This window comes from Phodopus roborovskii, unplaced genomic scaffold, assembly GCF_943737965.1.
Source record: "Phodopus roborovskii unplaced genomic scaffold, PHOROB, whole genome shotgun sequence".
NCBI classification, from domain to species: Eukaryota; Metazoa; Chordata; class Mammalia; order Rodentia; family Cricetidae; genus Phodopus; species Phodopus roborovskii.
Genome location: NW_026126480.1, coordinates 46,894,192 through 46,916,151, shown reverse-complemented (window position 1 = coordinate 46,916,151; position 21,960 = coordinate 46,894,192). Strand labels below are relative to the sequence as shown.

Here is a 21,960-nt window from a genome sequence, read left to right as displayed (position 1 = left end):
TGATCGTGTAGGCTGGTTGGTCTAGGGGTGGTACATACAGTTGGTCTAGGGGTATTTATTATAGCATCTGCTGTTTGATGTGCATGTTCTGGGGCAGCACACATGTGTGCAGGTATGTAGGCACATGTTATATAGGGAGGGGACAAAATTTGATGTCCTGTATCTTTGTTGCTCCCTTGACTTCCTGAGGCATGATCTCTTGACGAGCCCAGAGCTCACTGGTGCAGCTCATTCAGCTAGCCAGCCTGCCTTGGCAATCCTCTGCCTCTACCTCCAGAGCACTGGGGTTACAGGTGGGCTACCATGCTTATCTATCTTTTTATGTGGGTTACAGGAATCAGAATCCTTGTCCTCAGGCTGCCTGTCCTGGGACTTGTTCTGTAGCTCAGTCTGGCCTCAAATTCACAGAGACCACCTGCCTCCTGCCATTGCAATGTTTTATACACTAAGCCTAAGCCCCAGTGGGAGTCTTTGAGGTGCAGCCTCAGTGCCCCCTTAGGGTGCAGAGAGGACACTTTGGCAAGCGAGGGACTTAGAAATTCTGAAAGCAAATGAATTCTCCACACATGCTTTTCCGACTCTGTTTCTTTATTCTTCAGCCATTATCCCAATTTTCCTGTCCTACTTCCAACTTCTTCATGTTTCTTCTTCTATTCTAAAAACTCTTCTTCAGGAAGTGATAAAGTGATAAAGAAATTACATGAGTTGTCACTCATTGGTCAAAAGCACATTCCTAGGGTAAGCGATAGGGAGTAGAGCCATTGAGGGCTAGCTCAGCAGACTTCTAAGCACTAGACATCCCCTTTTGTGGAGACAGCTGCAGGCACCTGTTCCCCACAGCATGCATTTGCTGTGACCTAGCTGCCACCCCCACTCCCCACCCTGGTTAGGGACCTAACCCCTCCCAGTAAAGGATTGTAGGACTGATAATGGATCTGAAAAGGAAGTACATAACTGTTGCCTGCCCCCCCCCCGCCCAAATCTGGTAGCCTTTGCTTATCTAACCCCGATCTCTCTGACCAACAAGAGCCCCAGGCTCTGCTAGCTATCACCACCGGATCCCCCTGAATCAGTGTGTCCCCGGGGCTTCAGGTTCTTGGATATGCCATCACCACCATGGACAGAAGGGGCTGGGCTCTAGCAGTATCTCCTGTCCCAGTACTCCTCCCCAGCTCTTTGCTTACCACCTTGTGGTAGAACATGGCCATCTTGTAGGTCCTTTTATCTTTCATCTTCAGTCTACCCATACATATGTTTTCATTTCTCAGCACTCTTCCAAGATGCTCTGGAATCTTCCCTTAAACCACATAACCAGGTTTCCAAAAGCTGTCCTGTGGTGTTTTGAAACCCAACCCGGGTGCTCACACCAGGAAACTGATTCCAAGCCAGGAATGCAGACACCACATTTTAGTCTCATGCTGACTTACAGCCCATCCACGGCCCTAAAGCCCACTGCCAGGCTGTTGTCCCGGTTCTCACTGGTGTCCTATAGCTCCCCAGAGGGTCCACTACCTCTGAGCATGGCTGTGCTGCTGGGAGACACAAATAAGGTTCTAACAGAGAATGGTAAGTGGAGGCAGCTACTGAGGGACTACTGTGCATTTAGAGTCCCTGCCAGAGTCTCCGGGAAGGGACACAGACCAGGGGCCATGTATAACTTCACTGAGAACAGGAGAGTTGAGGAAGCTGTATTTCCTCTGTCATGTCCTCCCACAGCTGGTCTTAGTGAGTCTGCTCTCAGGTGTAGGAGATGAGCCTCTGCAGAGCAGAGTTCCTTGGAAGCCAGAAGTTTCCTTCCCAGAGCTCAGAAGAATATGGTTAGACCAGTGGTTGGGAATTGCCCATAGCGTCCGGCACAAGTCACTAGATGGTCTTTCTGTCCACAGGAGAATGACTACCTGCAAGACTGCCTGGATGCCATCCAGCAAGACTTTGTGATTTTTAACAGAGAAAAGTGAGTGTGTCTACATGAGGGACCATAGAGGGGAACAGGGGTTCCACAGCACAGATGTCCCAGCAGCCTCATGACCTCTGAGGCCTGGCCAGTGCTCTCTGGCAAGCAGTGGATATGGAGAGTTGATGGCCTCTTCTCAGGCCCCTGCAGGGGCTCCCTGGGGACCTTCTAGGTGAATTTAGATCCAGGAGTTAGAATCTCAGTGACATACTTGGCTCAGAGCAGAACCAGTCACCTCCTAGTGGCCCCTTCAGTCACACCCGCCACTTGGTTACCCCCTCAGAAAAGCTTCCCTTGTTGTCTAGGACCAAGGGCAAAGACAGGGCACAGTGACTGACAGAGTAAGGCAGGACACAGACAGCTAACACATGTCTCAGTAGAGAGAGAACCTAGTATAGTGGGACCTAAGAGAGGGGTCAACACTCCCCCGACTGGGAATCAGGGAGGTCTTCCGGGAGGCAGTGGGAAGAATATACTAGGCTGGGCAAGATGCACTAGCCCTATCCTGTGGTTAGAGGACAGCACGATCATGGGCTTGGCCATGCTCTTTGAAAAGCTGTTCCAATACTGCCCACTGAAACAGCTTCTGAATGAGCCGAGATGCAGAGTCTGTGGCTCCCGGCCTCATGGCTCTATGGCTATCAGCAGAGGGTTGAGCCTCCCATACCTTTAATGGTCTCAGCACCCATGACCATGTTCCCATTCCCTGTGTTCCCAGCATGTGCCAGAACAGGGCTTCCAACAAGGGACCTTCTTGACATCCCGCACCACATCCCTGAAGGGCACATCCCATGGGTCCTAGGAAAAGCCATATATTCTATGTCAGTGGGTCCTGGGGATGCTAGTGAGGCTGTGCCATTTGGTGGGCTACGTAGATCCACTTGTGTGTCTTCCCCTCCCCCCCCCAGGCTGAAGAGGAGTCAGGAACTCATGAATGAGCCCCTCCCGTGCCCTGAGACTTCAGAGATGACAGATTCCACTGCAGACAGTGAGACAGAGCCCACAGTCCTGCCCATGTGTGGATCCATCTGCCCCTCATCTGGGAGCAGCTAGGCCATCTGGACTGTGTCCAAGGGCAGTTCTCTCTCAGGTTGCTTTGAAGACTCAGGACGGCCAGGAGGAGGCAGCAGAGGGGCAAAGACCTGACCGCCCAGTCTGCCCGTGAGGCTGTCAGTATGGTGAAGCTGCTGGAAGCCATGGGTGCCCGTCGAGAGCGGTGGTTGGGCAAGGAGGGCCCTCGGTGCCCAGACCATGGTTACTTGCAACGTAGAGGGAGTCATGCAGCCATCATGATGGTTGGCCCCTTTAACTTCAGGCTGGCAGATTACAGATGGTCAGAGTGGTACGTTGGGGCAGGAGCCCTTAGCTTTCTGGACCCTTTTGGAATTGGCTGTACATAGCCTTGTGGCCAGTCTTTGCTGTGGCCTGACCAGAATGTCCTTGAGCTTGCTGCTCAAGGCTGTGGGGGTAGGAACAGGCCTTGCTGATTCTGATATGTCACTGAGGGTGGGGGTTGGGGGAGGGAGTGTGTGGGATGGCAAAGAACATTTTTTTTGTTTTGTTTTGTTTTGTTTTTCTAGAGATACACACTGCTCTGTCAATTTCTGCAATTTGTGTATAGTTTTCACCTCTGAGAATTACAGTCTAAGAACTGCTGTGTGGCCTGCTCTGTATGTTCTGTGCCTGTGGTGCCATCCACTGCCTGCAGTCTTGCATGGAGTAAGTCTATTGGACTGGAGCAGCTAGGCAGAGGGCGCCACAGGACACTGGTGTTGTGGCAGCTACCCCAGCATTGATAGAAACTGGAAGTGGGATACTGAGCGCAATTTCAAGGTTCAAACCAAGTGGTTCTGAGGTCAGAGGGGCACTTTGACTAAGTCAGTATTCAGGCCTCTCCTGTCGGAAGATGGGTTCTGCCCCTCTAGCCCGGGGCTTCACTTGGGAGATGCCATTTCAAGTATGGTACCCTCCCAGGACAGTAGCCACCCTGGTTTCCATACAAAGTATCTGTATCTATGTCTGTGGTTCTAGTCAACCCAACTAAATGCCGCCCTCTTGCCTGGACAGACTGAGAGGTGACCGGGGCCAAAGTGGCCACAGTCTCTGAATTGCTGGCTGTGCTGAAGCCCCAGGACTGGGAAGGCAGCTCTGACCCATCTGTGCTCTGCCCTGCCAATCCCTCTCAGAGGGATTGACTAACCACTGGGCTCCCAGTGAGGCCCACACCTAAGAATTACAGCACGAATACAAAGGAGGATGGACAAAATACCCAAATCACTACCGCTTCCCTGAAGCCCCCTCAGGTAGCCAGGTTCTGAGTGGAAACCTGGCAAGGTCAGGTGTGCAACAAGGGAATAGTTCTGGGGGTTTGTATAAGTGTGCAAGGAGTGACTATGGTGAGAGCACACTCTCTGTTTTGATTGTGGCAGGGATGTAGTTACTTCCTGGGTCCCTTTACCCCTCTATCCTTGCTACAGAAGTAGAGAGAAATTGGCATAGGGCACAGCAGCTGGCCAAAGCTCAGGTTTCAAGTCTAAGGCCTTGCTGAGCATGGTAGTGCTCATTTGGGAGGCAGGCAGATCTCTTAAGGCCAGCTGGGTCTATGGGACAGCCAAGGAAGGCTATATAATAAGACAATGTGTCTCAAAAAAAAAAAATCAAGTTTGAAGCCTTACTGACCATGTATATGTGACCCAAAAAGGTGGCAGGGCTACCAGGGTGGGCCTGCAGTAGATGATCCTGGACGCCAACAGTGCTGTCAGCTCCCATAGACATGCTCCTGCTGCTGAAAATGAATGTTGCAACAAGGGACAGGCAGTGTGGGAAAGACCTCCTGCTTCTAGCGGGATCCCTTGCCTGGAATAAAGAACTTGAGACCACCTTCATGAGAAGAGGCTAAGGCCAGAGAGCTAGCCCAGCAGTTCCAGCCTCAGGAAGGCACCGATAGGAATGGCCATGATGCTTTCCTTCTGGGGGGTGGGGCCTGGCTATGAGCAGCTGGCCGTACCAATCAGTCTCCTGGGCTGCCCTCCACGCCACATCCCACCTGCAGGGTATGTATGCCTCAGTCTTCTGTTTACTGCCTCGCCCAGCTGGAGTGGTTTGAGTCCAGCCAGTCAGAGCACGGATGCCCACCTGCTGACCATCTGGCTGTGTGTCACAGCCAAAGACCCTAAGAGGAAGGGCCCCTTCCACCATTCAGGTCCAGCCATGCCATGGCCCAGAGCAGGAAGAGACAACATTGCTAGATAGCATGCAGCTGGGCAGAGGTGGCAGTAGTTGCAAGAGCTCCCTGGTCTGGCTAGCAACACACAAGCAGCTTCTAACCCAGACTTTTTATTGACCTGACTCACTTCAGGCTTGGCCGGTGGCCGTCATCTGGTACAGCAGCATGCAGATCCCTGGCTATGGTTTCCTCACAGTACAAAACCGCTACTCTAATAAATCTATGGAAACAGACTTTGTAGGAAAAGAAAAGTGTCTTAGCTAAGGGATCACAAAACTCCCTAGAGGGGCTGCTATAGGAGCTCAGGTTTGGTCCTTGGATGTGTGTATGTGGGAGGGAGCTAGCCTGCACTGAGAAACTGGTGGATCCCTGAAGTCACAGCCGCCCCGCAAGCCGGAGCCTCTACTCACCTGCTCTCCTCCCTACACTGGGGCAGTCAGGGGGACGAGCCCCGAAGGGTAGCTGCACCTTAAAACACGGAGCTGGTGGAAGCCTGGGGGCTTCCACGGGGCAGTGGTTCCTTAGGGGGAGGCAGCAGTAAATGCCCACCCTGCCTAGTCCCAGACCCTGGAAAGCTCACAGGCTTGAGGCAGAGAGCTCTCATGGAGGGTCTTCATGGTAAGGGAAGGTGGGCAAGAGGCACCTGCTCACTGCCAAGCCTAGTCCTCTTACTCTGGCAGTGGACTCTCCCTGGATTCAGCCCTCTGGAGGGAGTACCTCATAGTGGGGCCTGGGACTCCAAAGGGAGAGTTTATGGGGTATAGGAGGGCAAGGCTGAGCACCTTTCACGATAACAACTACAAAAGGAAGGAGCTAACTGAAGTGAGTGCTCCCCACTCCCTGCCAGTGGAGAAAGCACCAGCTTGCCAGACCCCAGGTCTAGGAAAGAGATGTGATATTGGAGCGTCCTCCAGGGGGTGCCATGATCTTCTGAGCTGTGCGTCTGGCGATGTGATCATCAGCCTGAGAACCTGAAGAAAGGGCAAGTAAGTGCGGTAAGGAGGATGGGGGGGATATAGGCTCTCCTTCCATCCAAAAGGGAAGGTGGATGTGCCTGGCTGCACCCACTAAACCAGGACCACAAAGTATCCATGCAAACTCATAAAGTGTGCACCCAGGGTTGGTTTTCTCTCCAAAGCTATGGCTGCTGATAGGGCAGGTGGCCAGGCTGGCTGCTTGTCCCTAAGGCCGGAAAGTATAGGCAAAGACCCTACAATCTGTGGGGACAAGAAGGCAAAGGCCAACCCTCTAGGAAGCCTGCCCTGTTTGGTCTCTGTGTGGCCCCTTGTAATGGCAGGAGCTTGCCCCTCCTTCAGGATGACCTTGGATTCCGAAGGACTTCCCCTGATTCTACAGATTCTGAAGGACTTCCCCTGATCCTATATCACCAAGTGAACAGGAACTATTATCACCTCCTAAGCAGATGCATGAGAGGGCAAAGACAATATAGCAATGTAGCTCCCACTCAAGGGTGGTAAAGGTGGTGGGAAGAGTCTGGCTTTGGTTTTCAGGAAAGAGGGGGGACCAGGAAGCTCCTCAGCTAGTAAAAGGCAACTCTGTTGGCCAGCACGGCAGATACATGCTAGTGTGCCCCCACGTGCTAAGGACACAGTTCAGACCCATGCCTCATACTTCACCAGTGAGTCTCAGCTTGTGGGACTGAGAGAGTTGTATTATAACGAGTCTCCACAGAGGGGACACCTCTCTTCCCATGGACACTAACATTCTATGTTGAGTCCTGGGCTGACATGTCCTCTCCAAGATTGACTGATTCAAGGTGCTGATTCATACATCTCAGCAGCACCCCAAAGGCAAATGATGGACAGAAGTGGGCTTCCACAGCAGGGGTCACACCTCTTTGCCCCTCATAAGGCCCCAAATGAGGCCCCTTCACCAAGGTCAGTACCTCCTACTCTACAGCATCCATACTGGCTGTCCACAGGTCTACCCCTGGGTTTGCCCTGTGTATATACAGGTCCAAGTCCCCAGCTGAGCTTAGAGCCCTCTGGGAACAGGCTAGACTTGGCCAAAAAAAAGCCTCTTACACTATGCCCAGACCCAACTCACCAGATAGGCTGAACCCCGACTGGTGCAGGTTACGCACAGGTGGCACTGAGATCTTGCCCGGACAGGATGCACGAGCTGGTGTGCCACCCCCTGGCTTGGCAGGTAGCATTACCTCATGGACAGGCCCATCATACAGGCCTCGGGGCACACCATGGATCTCTGCTAGCTGTGGGGCCAAGAGAGCTGGGGGGTTAGCCAGTTAGGTTGATGGAAGGTAACACCCTGCCTCTCTGCTCTATACCCCAACTTGTCCCTGCTCAGTAATCCCTTGTTTCCCTACAACACATCTTCCTCAATCATCCAACACACATGGTTACATCTGTGCCTAGTTCTAAATGAATGTGTGTGTACGCGTGCGTGTGCACACACACACAGAGAGACAGAAACAGAGACAGAGGAGGGAGGGAGGGAGAAAGAGGAGAGAGAGAGAGAGAGAGAGAGAGAGAGAGAGAGAGAGAGAGAGAGAGAGCAATGTAACTTCAGTCACAAAAATGTTCAAGGAAGACTTTAAGAGCAAAGCAGCCCCATCTGGAACTGGAATGGGATCCAGATCCCAGCTGTGGTCAGGAAGCAACATGGAATAAGGTTCTAGGTCTTGTCTGCCCTGAAAATGACTCCCAAAGCCCAAAGCATTTCCCAGGGCCCCAGCATGGACCCGAGGACATGGGCCTGTACTCCTGGCTGGCACCTCCTTTTGGACTTCTGGGTCTACTTGACAATCTTGTCTGAGGCTGCCCTAGATCCTATTGACAAGAGGGGAGGGGTGTCACTGCACAGTAAATGCCAGAGGGTAGGACCGAAACATTTTCCACTACCATGTTCCCACCTCCCTCTGCAAATGGGACTGGGCCTTCCTCATACAGAACTGTCCTCTACAGGCTCCCAGGGTCTCCAATCCCACCCTCCTCCTCATAGAGGGAGTAGAGATCGGGTGGTGCACTTTGGACTGTACTAGCATCTTCATGGTAATTCACTCAGGGAGGTGGTTATGAGTTTATAACCATATTTCCTATAGACAGCTGTAACAAAAGATATACACCACCACCGAGTAAGCAGCTGATGGGCACAGGAGGGACCACGCCTGCCGATGGCCTCCTGGCAACTTCCAATACAACAGGCAATGATCAGCAGGCCTTGGGCAAATGATGGCTTCCATTCTGCCTTCCAAAGCCACATCAGCCACGAGGCAGAACCTCACACCAGTGCCCTCTGACTGTACTGGGAACTCCACGCCTACCACCCACTTGATGTCCTGTCACCCCAGGTCAGCCTCTTACCCTGTTACGAGCCTTTATCCTCTTATAGACAAAGTCGGGGAACGTCTTCCGGGGAATGAAGCGGCCAGCCCCTGGAGTGACAAACAGGTTCCCGTCTTCCAGCACCACTCTGCCCTGACTTATGACCACTGTGGGCACTCCTCGGCACTCCACTCCTTCAAAGATGTTGTACTCTACATTCTGGGGAGAGGCCCACAGAGGCAGCTTCCTTCAGCTCTGACCCCCAAGCTGGCCAGCACTATAGGTAACCTGCACATGCTGTACTAAGCCCCCACCCAGAAAAAAAGGCAACTGAGGCAGACAAGTGACATACCAAAGAAATTACCCTCAACCGACCGGGCACGGCTAGTCACGAGATTCATATGAAGTCAAAGGGAAGAGACTGAGGGGTTACCTGTCCTTGCCTAGGCAGGTGTGGTACCCTCTGCCTCAGTCTCCGTATCTATAGGATGGGTCAACAGACCCAGTCACATACCCTTGAGGACAACAGATGTGGCTCTGGACAGGTCAAAGCTACTAACTGAGCCACACTGATGTGGACATCTGCCACCTATGCTGGTGACTCCCCTGGGAAGCAGGTCCAGCTAGGCCCCGCAAAGGACGGTGGCATTCTCACCAGGTTGTGGCTCTTGGCGGAGATGACTTTGGTGGCCCTAGGGTTCCAGATAACCAGGTCAGCATCAGAGCCCACAGCCACACGCCCCTTCCTGGGGTAGAAATTGAAGATTTTGGCAGCATTTGTGCTGGTCACAGCAACAAACTCATTCTCGTCCATCTTCCCTGAAGCCTGAGAAGCAGAGAGCCAGCTGAGGGGAATCATAGGCTACAGATGTCATGGGGCATCCCAAGCTCAGGAGGGGCCCCAGCCCCAGCCTCAGCATGGCAATAACCCAATGGATGCCCACCCAGACAGGGCACCAATGACAGTGACCAGGTAGTCCAGTGGTATGACTGCTCCAGTGGACGTGGCCCCATTTCTAGCTGCCTCTGTGAATAAATGACGATACTTTGATACCAACACTGATGTCCCTTAAGACACTGTGACAGTCACCCTGGTTTGTAGGTATGGCAAGACAGGAGCCAGGATGCAAAGGAAACCTGCCCTCTACCTGCCTGTCCACATGCCTGCCTGCCTGCTGGCCCACCTGCCCTTCCTCTCTCCCTTCCTTTCTCCTTGCCTCCCTCCTTGCCCCCCCCTCCTTCCTGACAAGTTTCTGCTGTGTAGCCTAGGCTGACTTTAAATAGCTCCGCCTTAGCTTCTAGGGTGCTGGGGCTACAGGCCTACACCACTTTGCCTGGCTATAATGAATTCTTTTTTTAAAAAGCTAAAGTTTTCATGAACATATAACAATTACATATTTATGGTATACAGGACATTAGCCTCCAGGGAGGAAAATGCACAGATGTGATAGTATCATCCTGAGTAGAGTCTATGTGCCATGGACTGCTAAACTCAGGCTTGAAGGGATAAGACTGCTCTCTCATGAGCATTTCTGGTGGTGGGGTCCTCCCACAGCATGCTGCTGATAGCCCTTGCCACACCCACATGCCCCCAGAAGCAGACTTACCACACATTTCTCCCAGACTACAGACATGCGTTCTTCTACACCATTGATACCCTCTGGAATCAGGGTGAAGTTGTCTTTGCCAACGGCCTTCTGGGCAGTAGTGAAGGTGCAGTGTGCACTGCCTGTAACCTGGAGATCCCCACTGAGAACAAGCCAGGGATAGAGTGACTCAGGGGCTGGCTCTCCTGAACTGGCCAAAGCTAGGTCAGCTCCGGCCACCTGGTCAGCCAGCCAAGGCTATGAGAGATCTGAGCTGGCACTTAAGTACAGAAGGGAGAGAGTGGTCAATGCAGGCATAACATGGAGGGTGTGGACAGGATCACGAGGAGTCAGGAGCAGGGTGTAGGGTGGGGAACCCCAGCGGGAACCAGAGAGCCTTGTACCTCCCCAAATGGCTTTCCTGAAGAAGCCTGGGATTCCTCTGGGGGTGTCTGGAGGAAGCACAGACTTGGAGGCCTCAGGCTGAGCTGAGCTTTGGTGGGGTGACTGCTCACCTGGACAGCAGGGAAGTGAGGTGGTCTGCAGTGGTAGGGTCTGGGTTGATAGGAGGTGAAGTGACGAAGGCCGCAGCCTTGGCCCAGTTCTTGCTCCAGCAGTGTGAGCCATCAGTGCCCAGGCTGGCAGTGATAGGTTCTCCAAAGACGACCACGCCTAAGGTGAGCAAGGCTTATGGCAGGCACCCCACCAACCTGCACCCACGAGGAGCCTGAGCCCAGCATGGTCTTACACTGCTACCTCTCTGCTCCTTGCTTTCATGGCCATGGAGAGCTTGTTCTCTTTTCTGGAGCCCCTGACTAGTCACTGGCGCTGTGGGGTGGTTCTCTGGGAGGTGTGGTGACTGAGACAATGATCCTTTCCATACCCACAACCTCTGCTGGAGATCAGGCTACTGGGCCACAGGGTAGGACTTGACTAATTAAACCTGTCTATTCAGAAGCCCTGAGTCCCAGGCCTGGGCCTTGTACCAGAGCTCAGAACTAGGCTGAGGCTGTTCCTCTAAGTGAATGGGAAAGCACCAGGCTCAGAGCGGGGTGGGGGCTATTCCTGCTGTAGAGTAGCTTCTTGGGAGGAGGAGTGGGGCTCCTGGGTGATCCCTTCAGGCCCTGCTTAACCTGTGCTGGTAACGCTACTGATTCTCTCCCTTGTAAACATGGTGGGTTTCTGTGCCAACCTCTGGGAAGAAAACTTGTCCCTGTACACATCTACTTCCACCCCCAGGGACTTCACAGTCTCAAGGCAGTGCTAGGAAATAAGGTCTCATTATGAGACTGGGTGGGGAAATGGATGCAAGATCCTGCATTGTTCTTGAAAATGCTGCCTCTTTTATGTATGACCTTTGTCTTATGCCCCAATCATGCCCTCTCCGGTGCCCTGGTGACTCCTGAGGCGTCTCTGGTCCTCTGAGCTCACAGCCTTTCTGTGAGCCACACAGTCTAGCCCCTGGCAACCACAGTTTGCCAGGACACAGGTGTCTGCCTCTATCTTGTCCAGGAGCTATGGTCATGGAGTCCCTCGGCCCCCAGGATGTGTACCACAGCTCCTGAACCCATAGCAAATATGTGAGCTCCGCTGTGGAATTGAGAATTCCTTTTGGATATGTACTCAGAATTCTGCCCTTGGGTCACCTGGGAACAGATACACAAGGCCCCAGTTTGCCAAGGACCCCTAATAGGCAGCTATTACTTTAACAAGGCTGGAGACTCCGATCCAGCCCATCCCAACTTGCCTTGAGCCTGTGCCCCTAAAACTAACATAAGCAGGTGCCCCATGAAGAGTCTCACTTTTCCATTGGGTCTTCCCTCCTTAGCACCTAGAGGTCCTTAACTGTCAACAGAGCTCAGGGAGGATGGGAACATGTATGAAGCAAGCACTGGCACTCACCTCTGCGCTTGGCTTGGGCAACCATGTCAGCCGCTCCCTTGCTCATCACCTTGGTGATGTATAGTGGACAGTTGGCTTGCTTGGCAATGGTGACTGCTCTGTACACAGCCTCAGCCTCTACCTGAAGATGGTGAAGGGAGGGGGCAATCAGAACACGAGAAGCCTTGAGACTTGCTGACCAAGTGAGTTCTAGGACACCCAAAGATCCCCTAGGAGACTGTAAGCACTGGAGGCATGCACCCCTGTTGGAGCAAGGGCCCAGCCTTCGGCTCAGAGTCTAGAATCTGGGTTGATCCACACAGTTCTCAGGATCCAAGTGTACTGCCTTCTTACCTCAAGTAAGTGCTGCGGGGATGACAAGTGGGTGAGATGGGTACTGGGCAGATGAAGAGTCATTGCATTAAGCCCCCAAGATGAGGATAGGATGAACAAGGTACAGCTTAGGCCACGAAGCAGGACCAGGAGGGAAATGGTATTCTCAGCAGGGCAGACTTACCTCTTCTGGGTGGCTGAGAACATGGCCCTCAGGGCCAGTGATGCCTTGCTCCAGTAGGCGCTTTTGTTCCTAAATGATCAACAAGACACTTTGCTTCAGCCCCAAGGATCCCAAGCCTCAGATGTGAGGTGCCTGGCGGCAAGCCCCATACCTTAAGCATAGTCCTGAGCCCCTGAACATCCCAGAATAGAGCAACCTCGAAGAACATACAGCAGAGTGGACTTGGGGAAGGCCAGCCCAAGGCACAGGCTATTGGCAGGCAATCAGCCCCCTTGCCCCTCTTGACCCTTGGTGTCACACTGCAGTTTCTCAAGGAACTGGCAAGGGTATTTTGGTAAGATCTGTGACCACCATGAAAAACCCAGGTTGCAGTTTCAATGTCCTTTAAGACCTCTAACTCACAGGTTGTTTGACCTTTGGCTTGATATGTCCTTCCTCCTTGGAAATCTTGTTCCCATCCAGGTGTCACAGAGGCCACAGCTCTCATAAGATCTCCACCCAGCTTTGCCTGCCCACTGAGGCTCACATGCTAGGCATCAGCTTGACCCACCCAGCCAACCCCATGGGCAGCACAACCTCTCACACCTCCTCCACGATGTCCCCATTTTCTGCATGCACTTGGGCTAAGGCTCCCAGGTCCCGGATGAGGCTGAAGATCTCATACATCTGTGAAGAAGGCAGACAGAGTCCTGTGTTTGGAGGGTGCTCTCTCCAACAACAGCCCAAGACACCCCACTTGTTCATTCCCTTTGAACTTGGCCTCACCTGACCATCGGTACACTGGCACCTGTCCTTGTATGCCATGAAGACCAGGAAGGAATTCACACCTGGAAAAGAGGCTAGAGGGGCTCAGACACCAGGAGAGAAGATCAGAGACAGGGATATTTCTCCCACAGAAGCTGTGCGGGATAGCATAGAATCCTGCAGGCAAACCTTCCCCCATCAATAAGCCAGGCCACATGGACAGAGCTGGCTATGCCCTAGCCATTCCCTCACTGCTGCTCAAGTTTGGGACTGTTTGCTCACCTAGTGGGCATGCAGATAAGAATGTACCTACTACCACCACCACCTGTCATGCAGATCTCCATTCCTACAAGACACAGAGCAGTGTAATTGGCTTGTGGTCCAATCCCCAGGAGCTCTCTTCAGGACAAGCAGCCAGGCCTGGCATTCCGGAGTAGCCTCTCTTGGGCCATCTGTCATGTCACCTGCCTACAGGTCCTGAGTCCTGCTTCACTATGCCACAGCTCATTGTGAATGTTTATGACACTTCTAGAGGGGCAGGCAAGTCTCAGGGCTGAGACCTCAGACACAAAGGAGGAAGAGGGGCTGATGTCCACAATATTGGAGTCCAATCAGGAGCAAGGCTGGGCCTGCCTAGCTCCTGGACAGCCAGAATATGCCTACCTCCCAGGACCAGGACCTATGACAGTCCATTGAGGCATAAAGGCAGGTCCAAACCCATCCAGCCAAGGGCCCTTGTCCCCCTTGCTGGACAGAAAGTAACAATGTGGGTAACACTGAGAGGAACTGCGTCCTCCTGTGCCATCATCCCAGGTGATGTCTTGCATGTGATGTCTGATGGCAATTTCTGATTAGAAGTCAATCCTGACAGGGAGAGTGAGCTCTGTGGGCACCTGGTTCAGAGAGGCTGCAGAGTCTGAGTGTCACCTGGAGAGAAGATTCCACTATACTCAAGTGGAGTAGGTGTGGGGCTCCAAAGGACACCAGTGTGAGGACTGTCATTCTCTGGGAACTGTGACCCAGAGGAGATGGCCTTGGGGTGACAGCAGACAGGCAGCAGTGTCCCTTATGAGTGCTCTTCTGTGAGCTACAGACACCACATGGAATGCAGCGATAAGGCAAGCATCCATCACAGTATGACTTTTTTGCCAAGCCCACTGAGAAATCTGGTGTGGTTTTAGCTTTAGGATAATTGCATAGAATGGAATATTTATTAACAGATAGTTAGCTTCAATACAGAGCCTAAGAGAATCTCTTAAGAGAAAACCCAAGTGATGATAAATGTGGCTACTTTTTTGTCTTCTGGGCATCTCTTTTGTAGAAAACAGAGAACCAAGATTGCATGATCAGGGCAGTTTCTGTGGGAAGACCAATTACAGGATGTGTTCATGACATAGGCCCTTCTTGCCCAGAGTATTGGAAAGCACAATTGACTTCTCCAATGCAATTCCTAAATGCCTGCCTTCAGATCAGGCTGGCAGACTGCAGCAAATACCAGGGGATCTAGAAACCACCACCACCCCGGCCCTGGTCTGTGCATAGCGATCCTCGGGTTCCACCACCCATCACCGCTGCTCACCTTTGTCCCTGACTAGGGCCTCCAGCTCCTCTTTGGTGCTCTCATGCCAGCGGGGAATGTCCACATGTAGGGAGTAGTCACAGCAGGCTGCACTGTCCGCTCGCTCCCGCCACTGCTCATAGGCCGCCAGCAGGCTCACACCAGGCTCAGGAAATACATGGTCCACTGTGGAAGGGCAGCACATTCAGCCCCAAGACTGGCCAGGGTGTCCCACTATTGTCTCCAAGGGGGATTTGGCTTCACATTCTGGAGACCAGAGTAGGACTTGAGGAAGACACAGCAAAGGGGGGTCCTGTCCTGCCACCTCTCTTCCTTCCAGTCAGCTCATAGGTATCTTCAGTGCCATGTCCCTCCAGCCTCTCTGAGTAGCGCTCTGGGAGGGGAGCCTGGGTTCAAATCACCCACTTCCTGAAGACCTTGGCTCCTCAGGGAACACAGTGTGGCCCTGTGGACATGAGTGTTTCTAGAAAACTTCCTCCACTGAGTCAGTTTCCACGGCCTCGCTGACTCCAAAAGCCCCAAATAGTACAAATCATCCCTACACATGTCCACCATGTTGTCTCCTTCCCATTCAAGGAACAAACACTGCTCACTGGCTAATCCTGGGATGTGCCAGGAGAGAGCTCAGAGGGGCTACTAAAACAAAATGGTGCACTTCAGGAGCCAGTGGCTGCTTCACCATGCCATACTCCCTGCACCCCTACCCCATTTGTCCATCACTCAGATCACCAGCCAGGACCCTGGGAGTGAACACATGCATTACATAGCCTATGCTTTAGCCTCATGTGCATGCCAAAACACGTGGTATTAACAGTGCAGCTGTGCTGGCCCACCTGACCCACACCTGGCCCACCTGGCCCACCACATGCACTTGAGCTGCAGTAGCCTGAGGTGGCATACCTTGCTGCTAGTTTTCCACTCTGTCTGTGACAGAGTGAACCAAACCAAGCTAATGGCTGAGTGTTGTTGTGGAGTGCCCAGAGACTCCAGCAGCAGGGACAGTATTTACTGTGTTCCAGTGCACAAAGAAATTTGTGTGGTAAATCTTTTATCCTCAGCCTCTAGAGGAGAGGAGAGACCCTTTCCTCCCCCTGTGAAGGCATACAGCATGAGTATGTGGGGTCATAATATTGAGACCAGATACAGAAGTGTGCACAGAAGGAGTTCAAACAGAGTAGTTAATATACATGTCCTGTTTCAAACATCACAGCCTCAATTCTCAACACAGGCAATAACTTACTGCAGACAGACATCAGAGGCAAGGTTCAGGCTCAACTCTCCTAGTTTAGAGCACTGCGATTTCTGAACCCCAGTTCCTGGCCAGCAGCCAGTGCCCTGGAAGGAGTAAGTGGGCACACATCTGCTTATCCAGAGCCCATCAGCATCCTAGAGTTAGCCAGGGCAGCTGGCCCAGAAAGAGAAGGAGGGATGGCAGGGGTGTGCTCAGCATGTTTTAGATGGAGATAAAATAGAGAAACAGAACCACCCCATGCAACAAGGAAATGGGCCATGCCCTATCCCAGCATGCCTAAGCATCTATAGGAACCCAGACTCATACTAAGTATTGGATAACACGAAAATATACATGGAAGCCAAAGCCATTGTGCTATTCAAGGCTTCATGACTACCTGGCAAGTGGCCTGCACACACACTCACGTATCATAGTGGTCCCGCCCGCTAGGGCCGCCTTGGTGCCTTGACAGAAATCATCAGCTGGGGTCATGCCCAGCACAGGCATCTGCAGCCGGGTGTGGACATCAACTCCCCCAGGCAGTACCATCAGACCATGAGCATCGATGGTTTTGATGCCCCCAGGGACGATGAGGTTTTCTCCAATTTGTCTGAAAGCAACAAAAAGATTAGTCACTTCATAGAGAACTCAGCTCAGAACTCGAACAAGCTCCATGGCAGTGGCTCTAAGAAGTGAGGGCCTGGAGTCATGACCGTGAGAAAAAAAGCAGGCCCGATGACTACCTGCCTGCCCAGGTGCTAGAAAATAAAACTCGGGAGGGCAGTGCGTATAGGGCCCAGTGCTGTGCCAACATGGCTTTCCTCCTTGTCTCCTCTGAAGTCCCTGCTTGCTGTCTACTGACTGTAACTGGGAGTCCCTATTTGGTGTCTACAGACCCGCTGGAGCTCTGTGACACATAAAGCAGAGGCGTGAATAGATCAGTTTTTCTGCTTATCTGCAGGAGCCCAGACTTGTACTAAGTGCCACGACAATATAAAGATACATGGACACTGGACCCATTGTGTTCCCCAAGGCCTTATGTTTATCTGGTAAGACTATTGTGCCTCAAGGACTGTTCCCAGGGTCGGGGTTTTGGAAAAGAAAGCATTCACATGCTTTTCACCCCAAAGCAGGCACCTGACTGCCAAGTAACCAACATTCACACATACACAGGTGTGCACATACCCCTGTGTAGAAACTTACTTAATCAGACCATCTTCCACATACAGATCAGCATAAAAGGACTGGTCATCGTTCACAATCTTCCCCCCTTTGATGAGAAGGCGGTCACTCTGACAAGAGACAAAACAGAGGGTGCTCATAGAGACTTTCTGGGTCATTAGCAACTTCTTGCCCTAGAATGACTGAAACATTTTGATGCATTTTGTAGCCATAAGAACAAGCTCAGGGTTGGAGAGATGGCTCGGCGGTTAAGAGCACTGACTGTTCTCTCAGAGGACCCGGGTTCATATCCCAGCACCCACAGGGTAGTTTAAAACGGTAACTCTGATTCCAGGGAATCTGACACCTCCATACCAATGCACATAAAATAACGTTAAACAAATTAAAAAGAGAGAGAGACCCAGCTCAAAGGTTTATTTGCAGTACTCCAAAACAGGGTGCTCGGAGCAGTGTCCAACGTGACCCTGGCACTAACAGTTGAGCAGATGTTGAAGGCATGTGTGTTTAGAGGGGGCGTGGGGTTGAAGCAGGCCAAAGCTGTGTTGGTGAAAGTATAGGGAAGCAGCTGCTACATTAAAACCTTCCATCTGACCATCAGAAAGAAGACCCGCCTAAGGAAAGACCTGGTGACCTCACCATTCTCAAGTGGCACCTGGCTGCTTCCCTCCCACCTGTACTGACTAAGCTAGGTGGGCAATAACACAGCCAAGCTCTTCACCAGAATGCTACAGGCCCACAGTGGTGCCAGAAGTGTGGGGCAGATCAGATGTCAGATATCTTAGTCTTGACGCCAAAGGTTACAGCCTAGGGATAGACCGATGGAGACAGTGTGCCTCTACTACTCTCCTCCAAGGCTCAGGTCGTCAAACTGGAACAGACAGAGGAACACAGAGACAGGGCGAGGAGAATTCGGGCTACCTTGAGCATCACAAGGGCTTTTCTGGGGAACTAGCGTGATGTGGTGGGAGATTGTTACAGCCTAGGAAGCAGCCGTACAAGGGTCCTCGAGGCAGGAAAGCCCTTGGGTTGGTTTTAAGCCTCCAAACATAAGAGCTACAACTAATGGGAAGAGCAAGAGGAAGAGCTGGGACCAGAGTTGTGAAGTTGGGACATACAAGGTTTTGGGGTCCATGGGATGACACTGGGGGCAGAAGCATTTGATTCGTTCTGACTAATACAGAGATCACCTGGGCTGTCGGGGAGAAAAGGGATTACGGTGCGGAAGGGGAACACAGCTGCTGCTTGAGTGGCTTCATAGGTTGTTCAGGGAAGGGGAGAGGCTCTTGGCCAGTGTTATGAACTTGAGCATGAGAAAACAGTTTTGACGGGGGGTGGGGTGGGGTGGAGGTGGGGGGTGCTGGGAATTGATGGGCAGGACTAACAGAGAGGCCATGAGCATGAAGGACCGGAACAGGGGTGGATCAGATGGCCACAGGCTCTGATGCAGTGTAAAGACATCCTCATGGGTGAAGAAAGGGTAAGGCCATCTCCCTGTGGGCTAACCTTGGCAAAATGGAGGCATGGAATCTGATTGGTTCTGATTTCTCTTTGTCCCATAAGACAGACATTTCTAAGGCCACCCAGGAGGAATGAGTCAGGCAGAAAGTAGAAACTGCAGATGACCTCAGCATGGACCTCAGAATCGATGGCCCAGCTGTAGTGAACAGTGGAAACACAAGAGATGCACATGCATGTGAGAGAGACCTACGGATGCCCCTCGCCTACCCATCATGAGCCACAACTCTCCCTGTGAATTCACCAGGGAGGGCACTCTATACTCCACAAGGAAGCCTGGCCATATGCCCCCAAATTCCTGTGACCCATGTGGCAGCCGGGCCAGGCCTCTGCACCAGCTTCAGCTCTCATGCCATCAATCTGAGACCAGAAGAGCCAGCTGAGAGTGTGGCGAGCAGAACCCTGTGAGCCTATAAGGATGGGGGGTCTTTTGTACAGATCAAGTTCTGACCTACGGCTAAGTGTCGGTCTGAATTCTCAGGGTTCTCCTGTTCTACCACCACCACACAGTCTTCAAAGGGCCTGGCAACTAGGGCACAGCCCATATCACCCAGCCCTCTGCCTGTACAGCCCCCAATCACAAACAGTTTTCAAGTTTTGTATTGGTTGGGGGAGAAAATGAAAGGAATGCCTTGTAAACATTTTATGAAATCCACATTTCAATGTCTACAGGTGAAATTCATAGATTCACTCATGTCTATGAAACCACTCTGCCCATGGGGCCTTAAGTGTGAGTCAGACATGGTATGGCCCACAAAGTTGAAGGGACTTACCACTTGGCCCATCATAGAAGTAGCTTGTTGACCATACCAAGCCCGGCTGCAGCTCAAGTCTCTCTCCAAATGTCTGTAGGTGCTCACTGAGCAGCCCTACTGTGTACCAGTGTCTACCAGGCCTACCACAGCCACCCACTTTGCAGGGCTGCAACTATGGACCACACCCCTTCTCTTCCCCCTTGTTCTAGCCATTCTCAGAAAAAGCTAGGAATACTCAGCCATTAGGAGAAATCCCTGAGCCAGAAATCTTGAGTTCTGGGGTCCGTATTTAGACTCCTGTTTTCAGGCACCAGAATTTGCATTCTGGGGTCCTCCTGGGTTTGGGAGAACAAGTAATGCTGTGATAAGCCCCTTCTAGATGAATGGGGGTTCTGGTGGGCCCACTCCATCATCATGAACAGGACTGCCTGGCTGGGCAGGAGCCTGCCATCACCATCTCCACTCACTGCCCCTGGCTGATCCACTTCCTCCTTAGGTCTGTATCCCTAGGAGTAGTAAGCAATCAAGAGGCAGAAACTAATTCTGGCCCCTATGACAGGGGTCGGTTTCCTCTTTGAGTTTGTTTGTTGTTGTTTTTGTTGTTTTGTTTTTTCCTAAAGGCAAGGACTGCCCCAGAAAGCTAGGGAGGTGACCTCCTCAACAGCCTTAGATTCCAGGGCTTTTATGTTGAGAACAAGTCCAGAGTTTTTTGAGACCTTCTAGAGCTCCCCGACCTGGTCCAGCTGATCCCAAGAGCCTCCCTTTCTTCCTCCCAGGCTTCGGGCCATTCCCCACCCCCTCCTGAGGGAAGGCTTTGTTTCCTGGACGGCTGGGTGGACACACAGACCTTCTACTTTCTGCATATCTGTTTTGGGGAGGTCTGTCCTGAAAGGGTGTGCAGCAGGGATGCTGGTCGGATTGGTCACTTAGTACTTACCTCCCGTGGAGAGTCCGAACCCAGCTTCATGCAGGGACTCCAGGGGCACCAACCAGATCTAGTAGTCAGGGCTAAATCGCTTTGTCTCGGACAAAGCTCTAAGGACACGGAAGCGGCGCGTCCAGGGGGTAGGGTAGGATGCCCACGGGCTGCTCTAGGAACAGCATCCGACATCGGAGTGCCCTCAGGCCCGGGGCCAACAAAGGATGCGGCCACCGGCTATCCTGGAGACAGAACTCCAGGCAATGTCCGCTTCATCCCCATCTGCCCCACTCAGACTCGGCAGGAGGCTGGCCACCTATGCTCCGGGTAGCAGGCCGCTCACCCCGCCTCTCCAAACCTAACACCGGAGAATCCAAACAGCTGGTGGGCTCCTGGCCTGTGAGCCAGCTGAGCAATGGGTTCCGCGCGGCCTGGAGAGCTCTCTCCGTAGCTGGCAGCACACGAAGGAGAGGAGAGGGAGGGCTGGCGCCTGGCCGGGGACTAGAGCAGGCGTGGGACTCACAGGCTGGGCCCAAAGGATCGTAGGCTGCGCTAGCAAGCCACTCCCGCCGTGGGCAAGGGGCGCCAGACGCAGCGGGGGCGGGGGCGGGGGCCCGACTCACCGTGATCCGGGGAATGCTCTTCTTGCCTTGGAAGGACATCCTGATCCGCGGGCGGGCTGTGAGTCCCCAGTAGGGGCTGCGCGGGCGCGGACGTGCCGGCGGGGACACGCGCGGAGCTTAGGGAGTCCAAGTGTGAGCCTGCCGGGCGCAGGGCTCCGAATAATCATTTGCATATGGGCCCCGCCCATCGACCTTCATTTGCATCCGGGCCCCTCCTCCCTGCTCTCGTTTGTGCTAGCTTGACAGCAATCTCTCCCGATCTCCCTCTCTTCTTCCCTCTCTCCTTTTCTTACCTCCCTCCCTCCCCCTGGAGGCCACAGGCGGTGACCTCTGCACCTAAGTCCGTCTGTGCAGAGTGGAGAGCAATGGGTTGCGACCTGTCGGGACCAACATATATGAAGTTTACATTCGGGAAAGGACAGGAAGAGAGGTGCCTGTCCAGCCTGGCCCCGCCTAGCCTTATTCCGTGGTGGCCCGAGGCACCCCAGGTTCCAGTGTTCAAAACTAATTCTCACATCTAGGCAGAGACGATGCAGGAGCCAGAATCTAGCCTGGTAACTCTGGCAAAATCCAGACATCTTCAAGGAATGGCTTCAGGCTGGAGCGCAAGAGCCTGGAATGACGTGACCGTGGACGGTGGTGCCTAGGCAGACTGTTCTTTGGCAGACCGTACCAGTCTAGGGCAGGAAAGAGAGAACAAATTGGAGGGACAGAGAGAAACAGCCAAGACACAAAGAGATGAAGATGAAAGGGCTGGACTGGGGGCCAGGAAAGAGAGGTAGAAACTCAGGGTAGAGAAATCCAGTGAAACCATAACTGACAGACACTCCTCTAGTCCTAAGGGCTGCCTGCCCAAAGCCTGGGTCCCTGCTTCCTCTATATGTTGAATCCTGTGGTCTGGGGCCATGCTGGGCAGCCCTGGCTCTTCAGGGTCTTTACACTG

General features: G+C 52.7%; 2 protein-coding genes across 2 annotated transcripts in view; one reads left to right on the top strand and one right to left on the bottom strand.

The window, feature by feature from the left end:
- Nucleotides 1–3,468, top strand: part of Stk32c (serine/threonine kinase 32C) — a 77,902-nt gene extending 74,434 nt beyond the window's left edge. Inside the window, exons 11-12 of the mRNA XM_051193271.1 lie at nt 1,887–1,954; nt 2,863–3,468. Of these exons, the coding sequence (XP_051049228.1) occupies nt 1,887–1,954; nt 2,863–3,007 (213 nt within the window). The 3' untranslated portion in view covers nt 3,008–3,468. The remainder of the gene's footprint in view (nt 1–1,886; nt 1,955–2,862) is intronic.
- A 2,190-nt stretch (nt 3,469–5,658) lies between these two features.
- Dpysl4 (dihydropyrimidinase like 4) lies at nt 5,659–21,188 on the bottom strand. The gene is made up of 14 exons (XM_051193273.1): nt 21,018–21,188; nt 17,227–17,315; nt 16,449–16,633; nt 14,793–14,957; nt 13,235–13,296; nt 13,055–13,135; nt 12,470–12,538; nt 11,974–12,094; nt 10,587–10,743; nt 10,093–10,234; nt 9,141–9,311; nt 8,525–8,704; nt 7,248–7,413; nt 5,659–6,151 (listed from the first exon to the last, which is right to left on the bottom strand). Exons 1-14 carry the CDS (start codon nt 21,054–21,056, stop codon nt 6,060–6,062), a joined length of 1,719 nt encoding a protein of 572 aa, XP_051049230.1. The 5' UTR covers nt 21,057–21,188; the 3' UTR covers nt 5,659–6,059.
- Nucleotides 21,189–21,960: the final 772 nt, after the last annotated feature.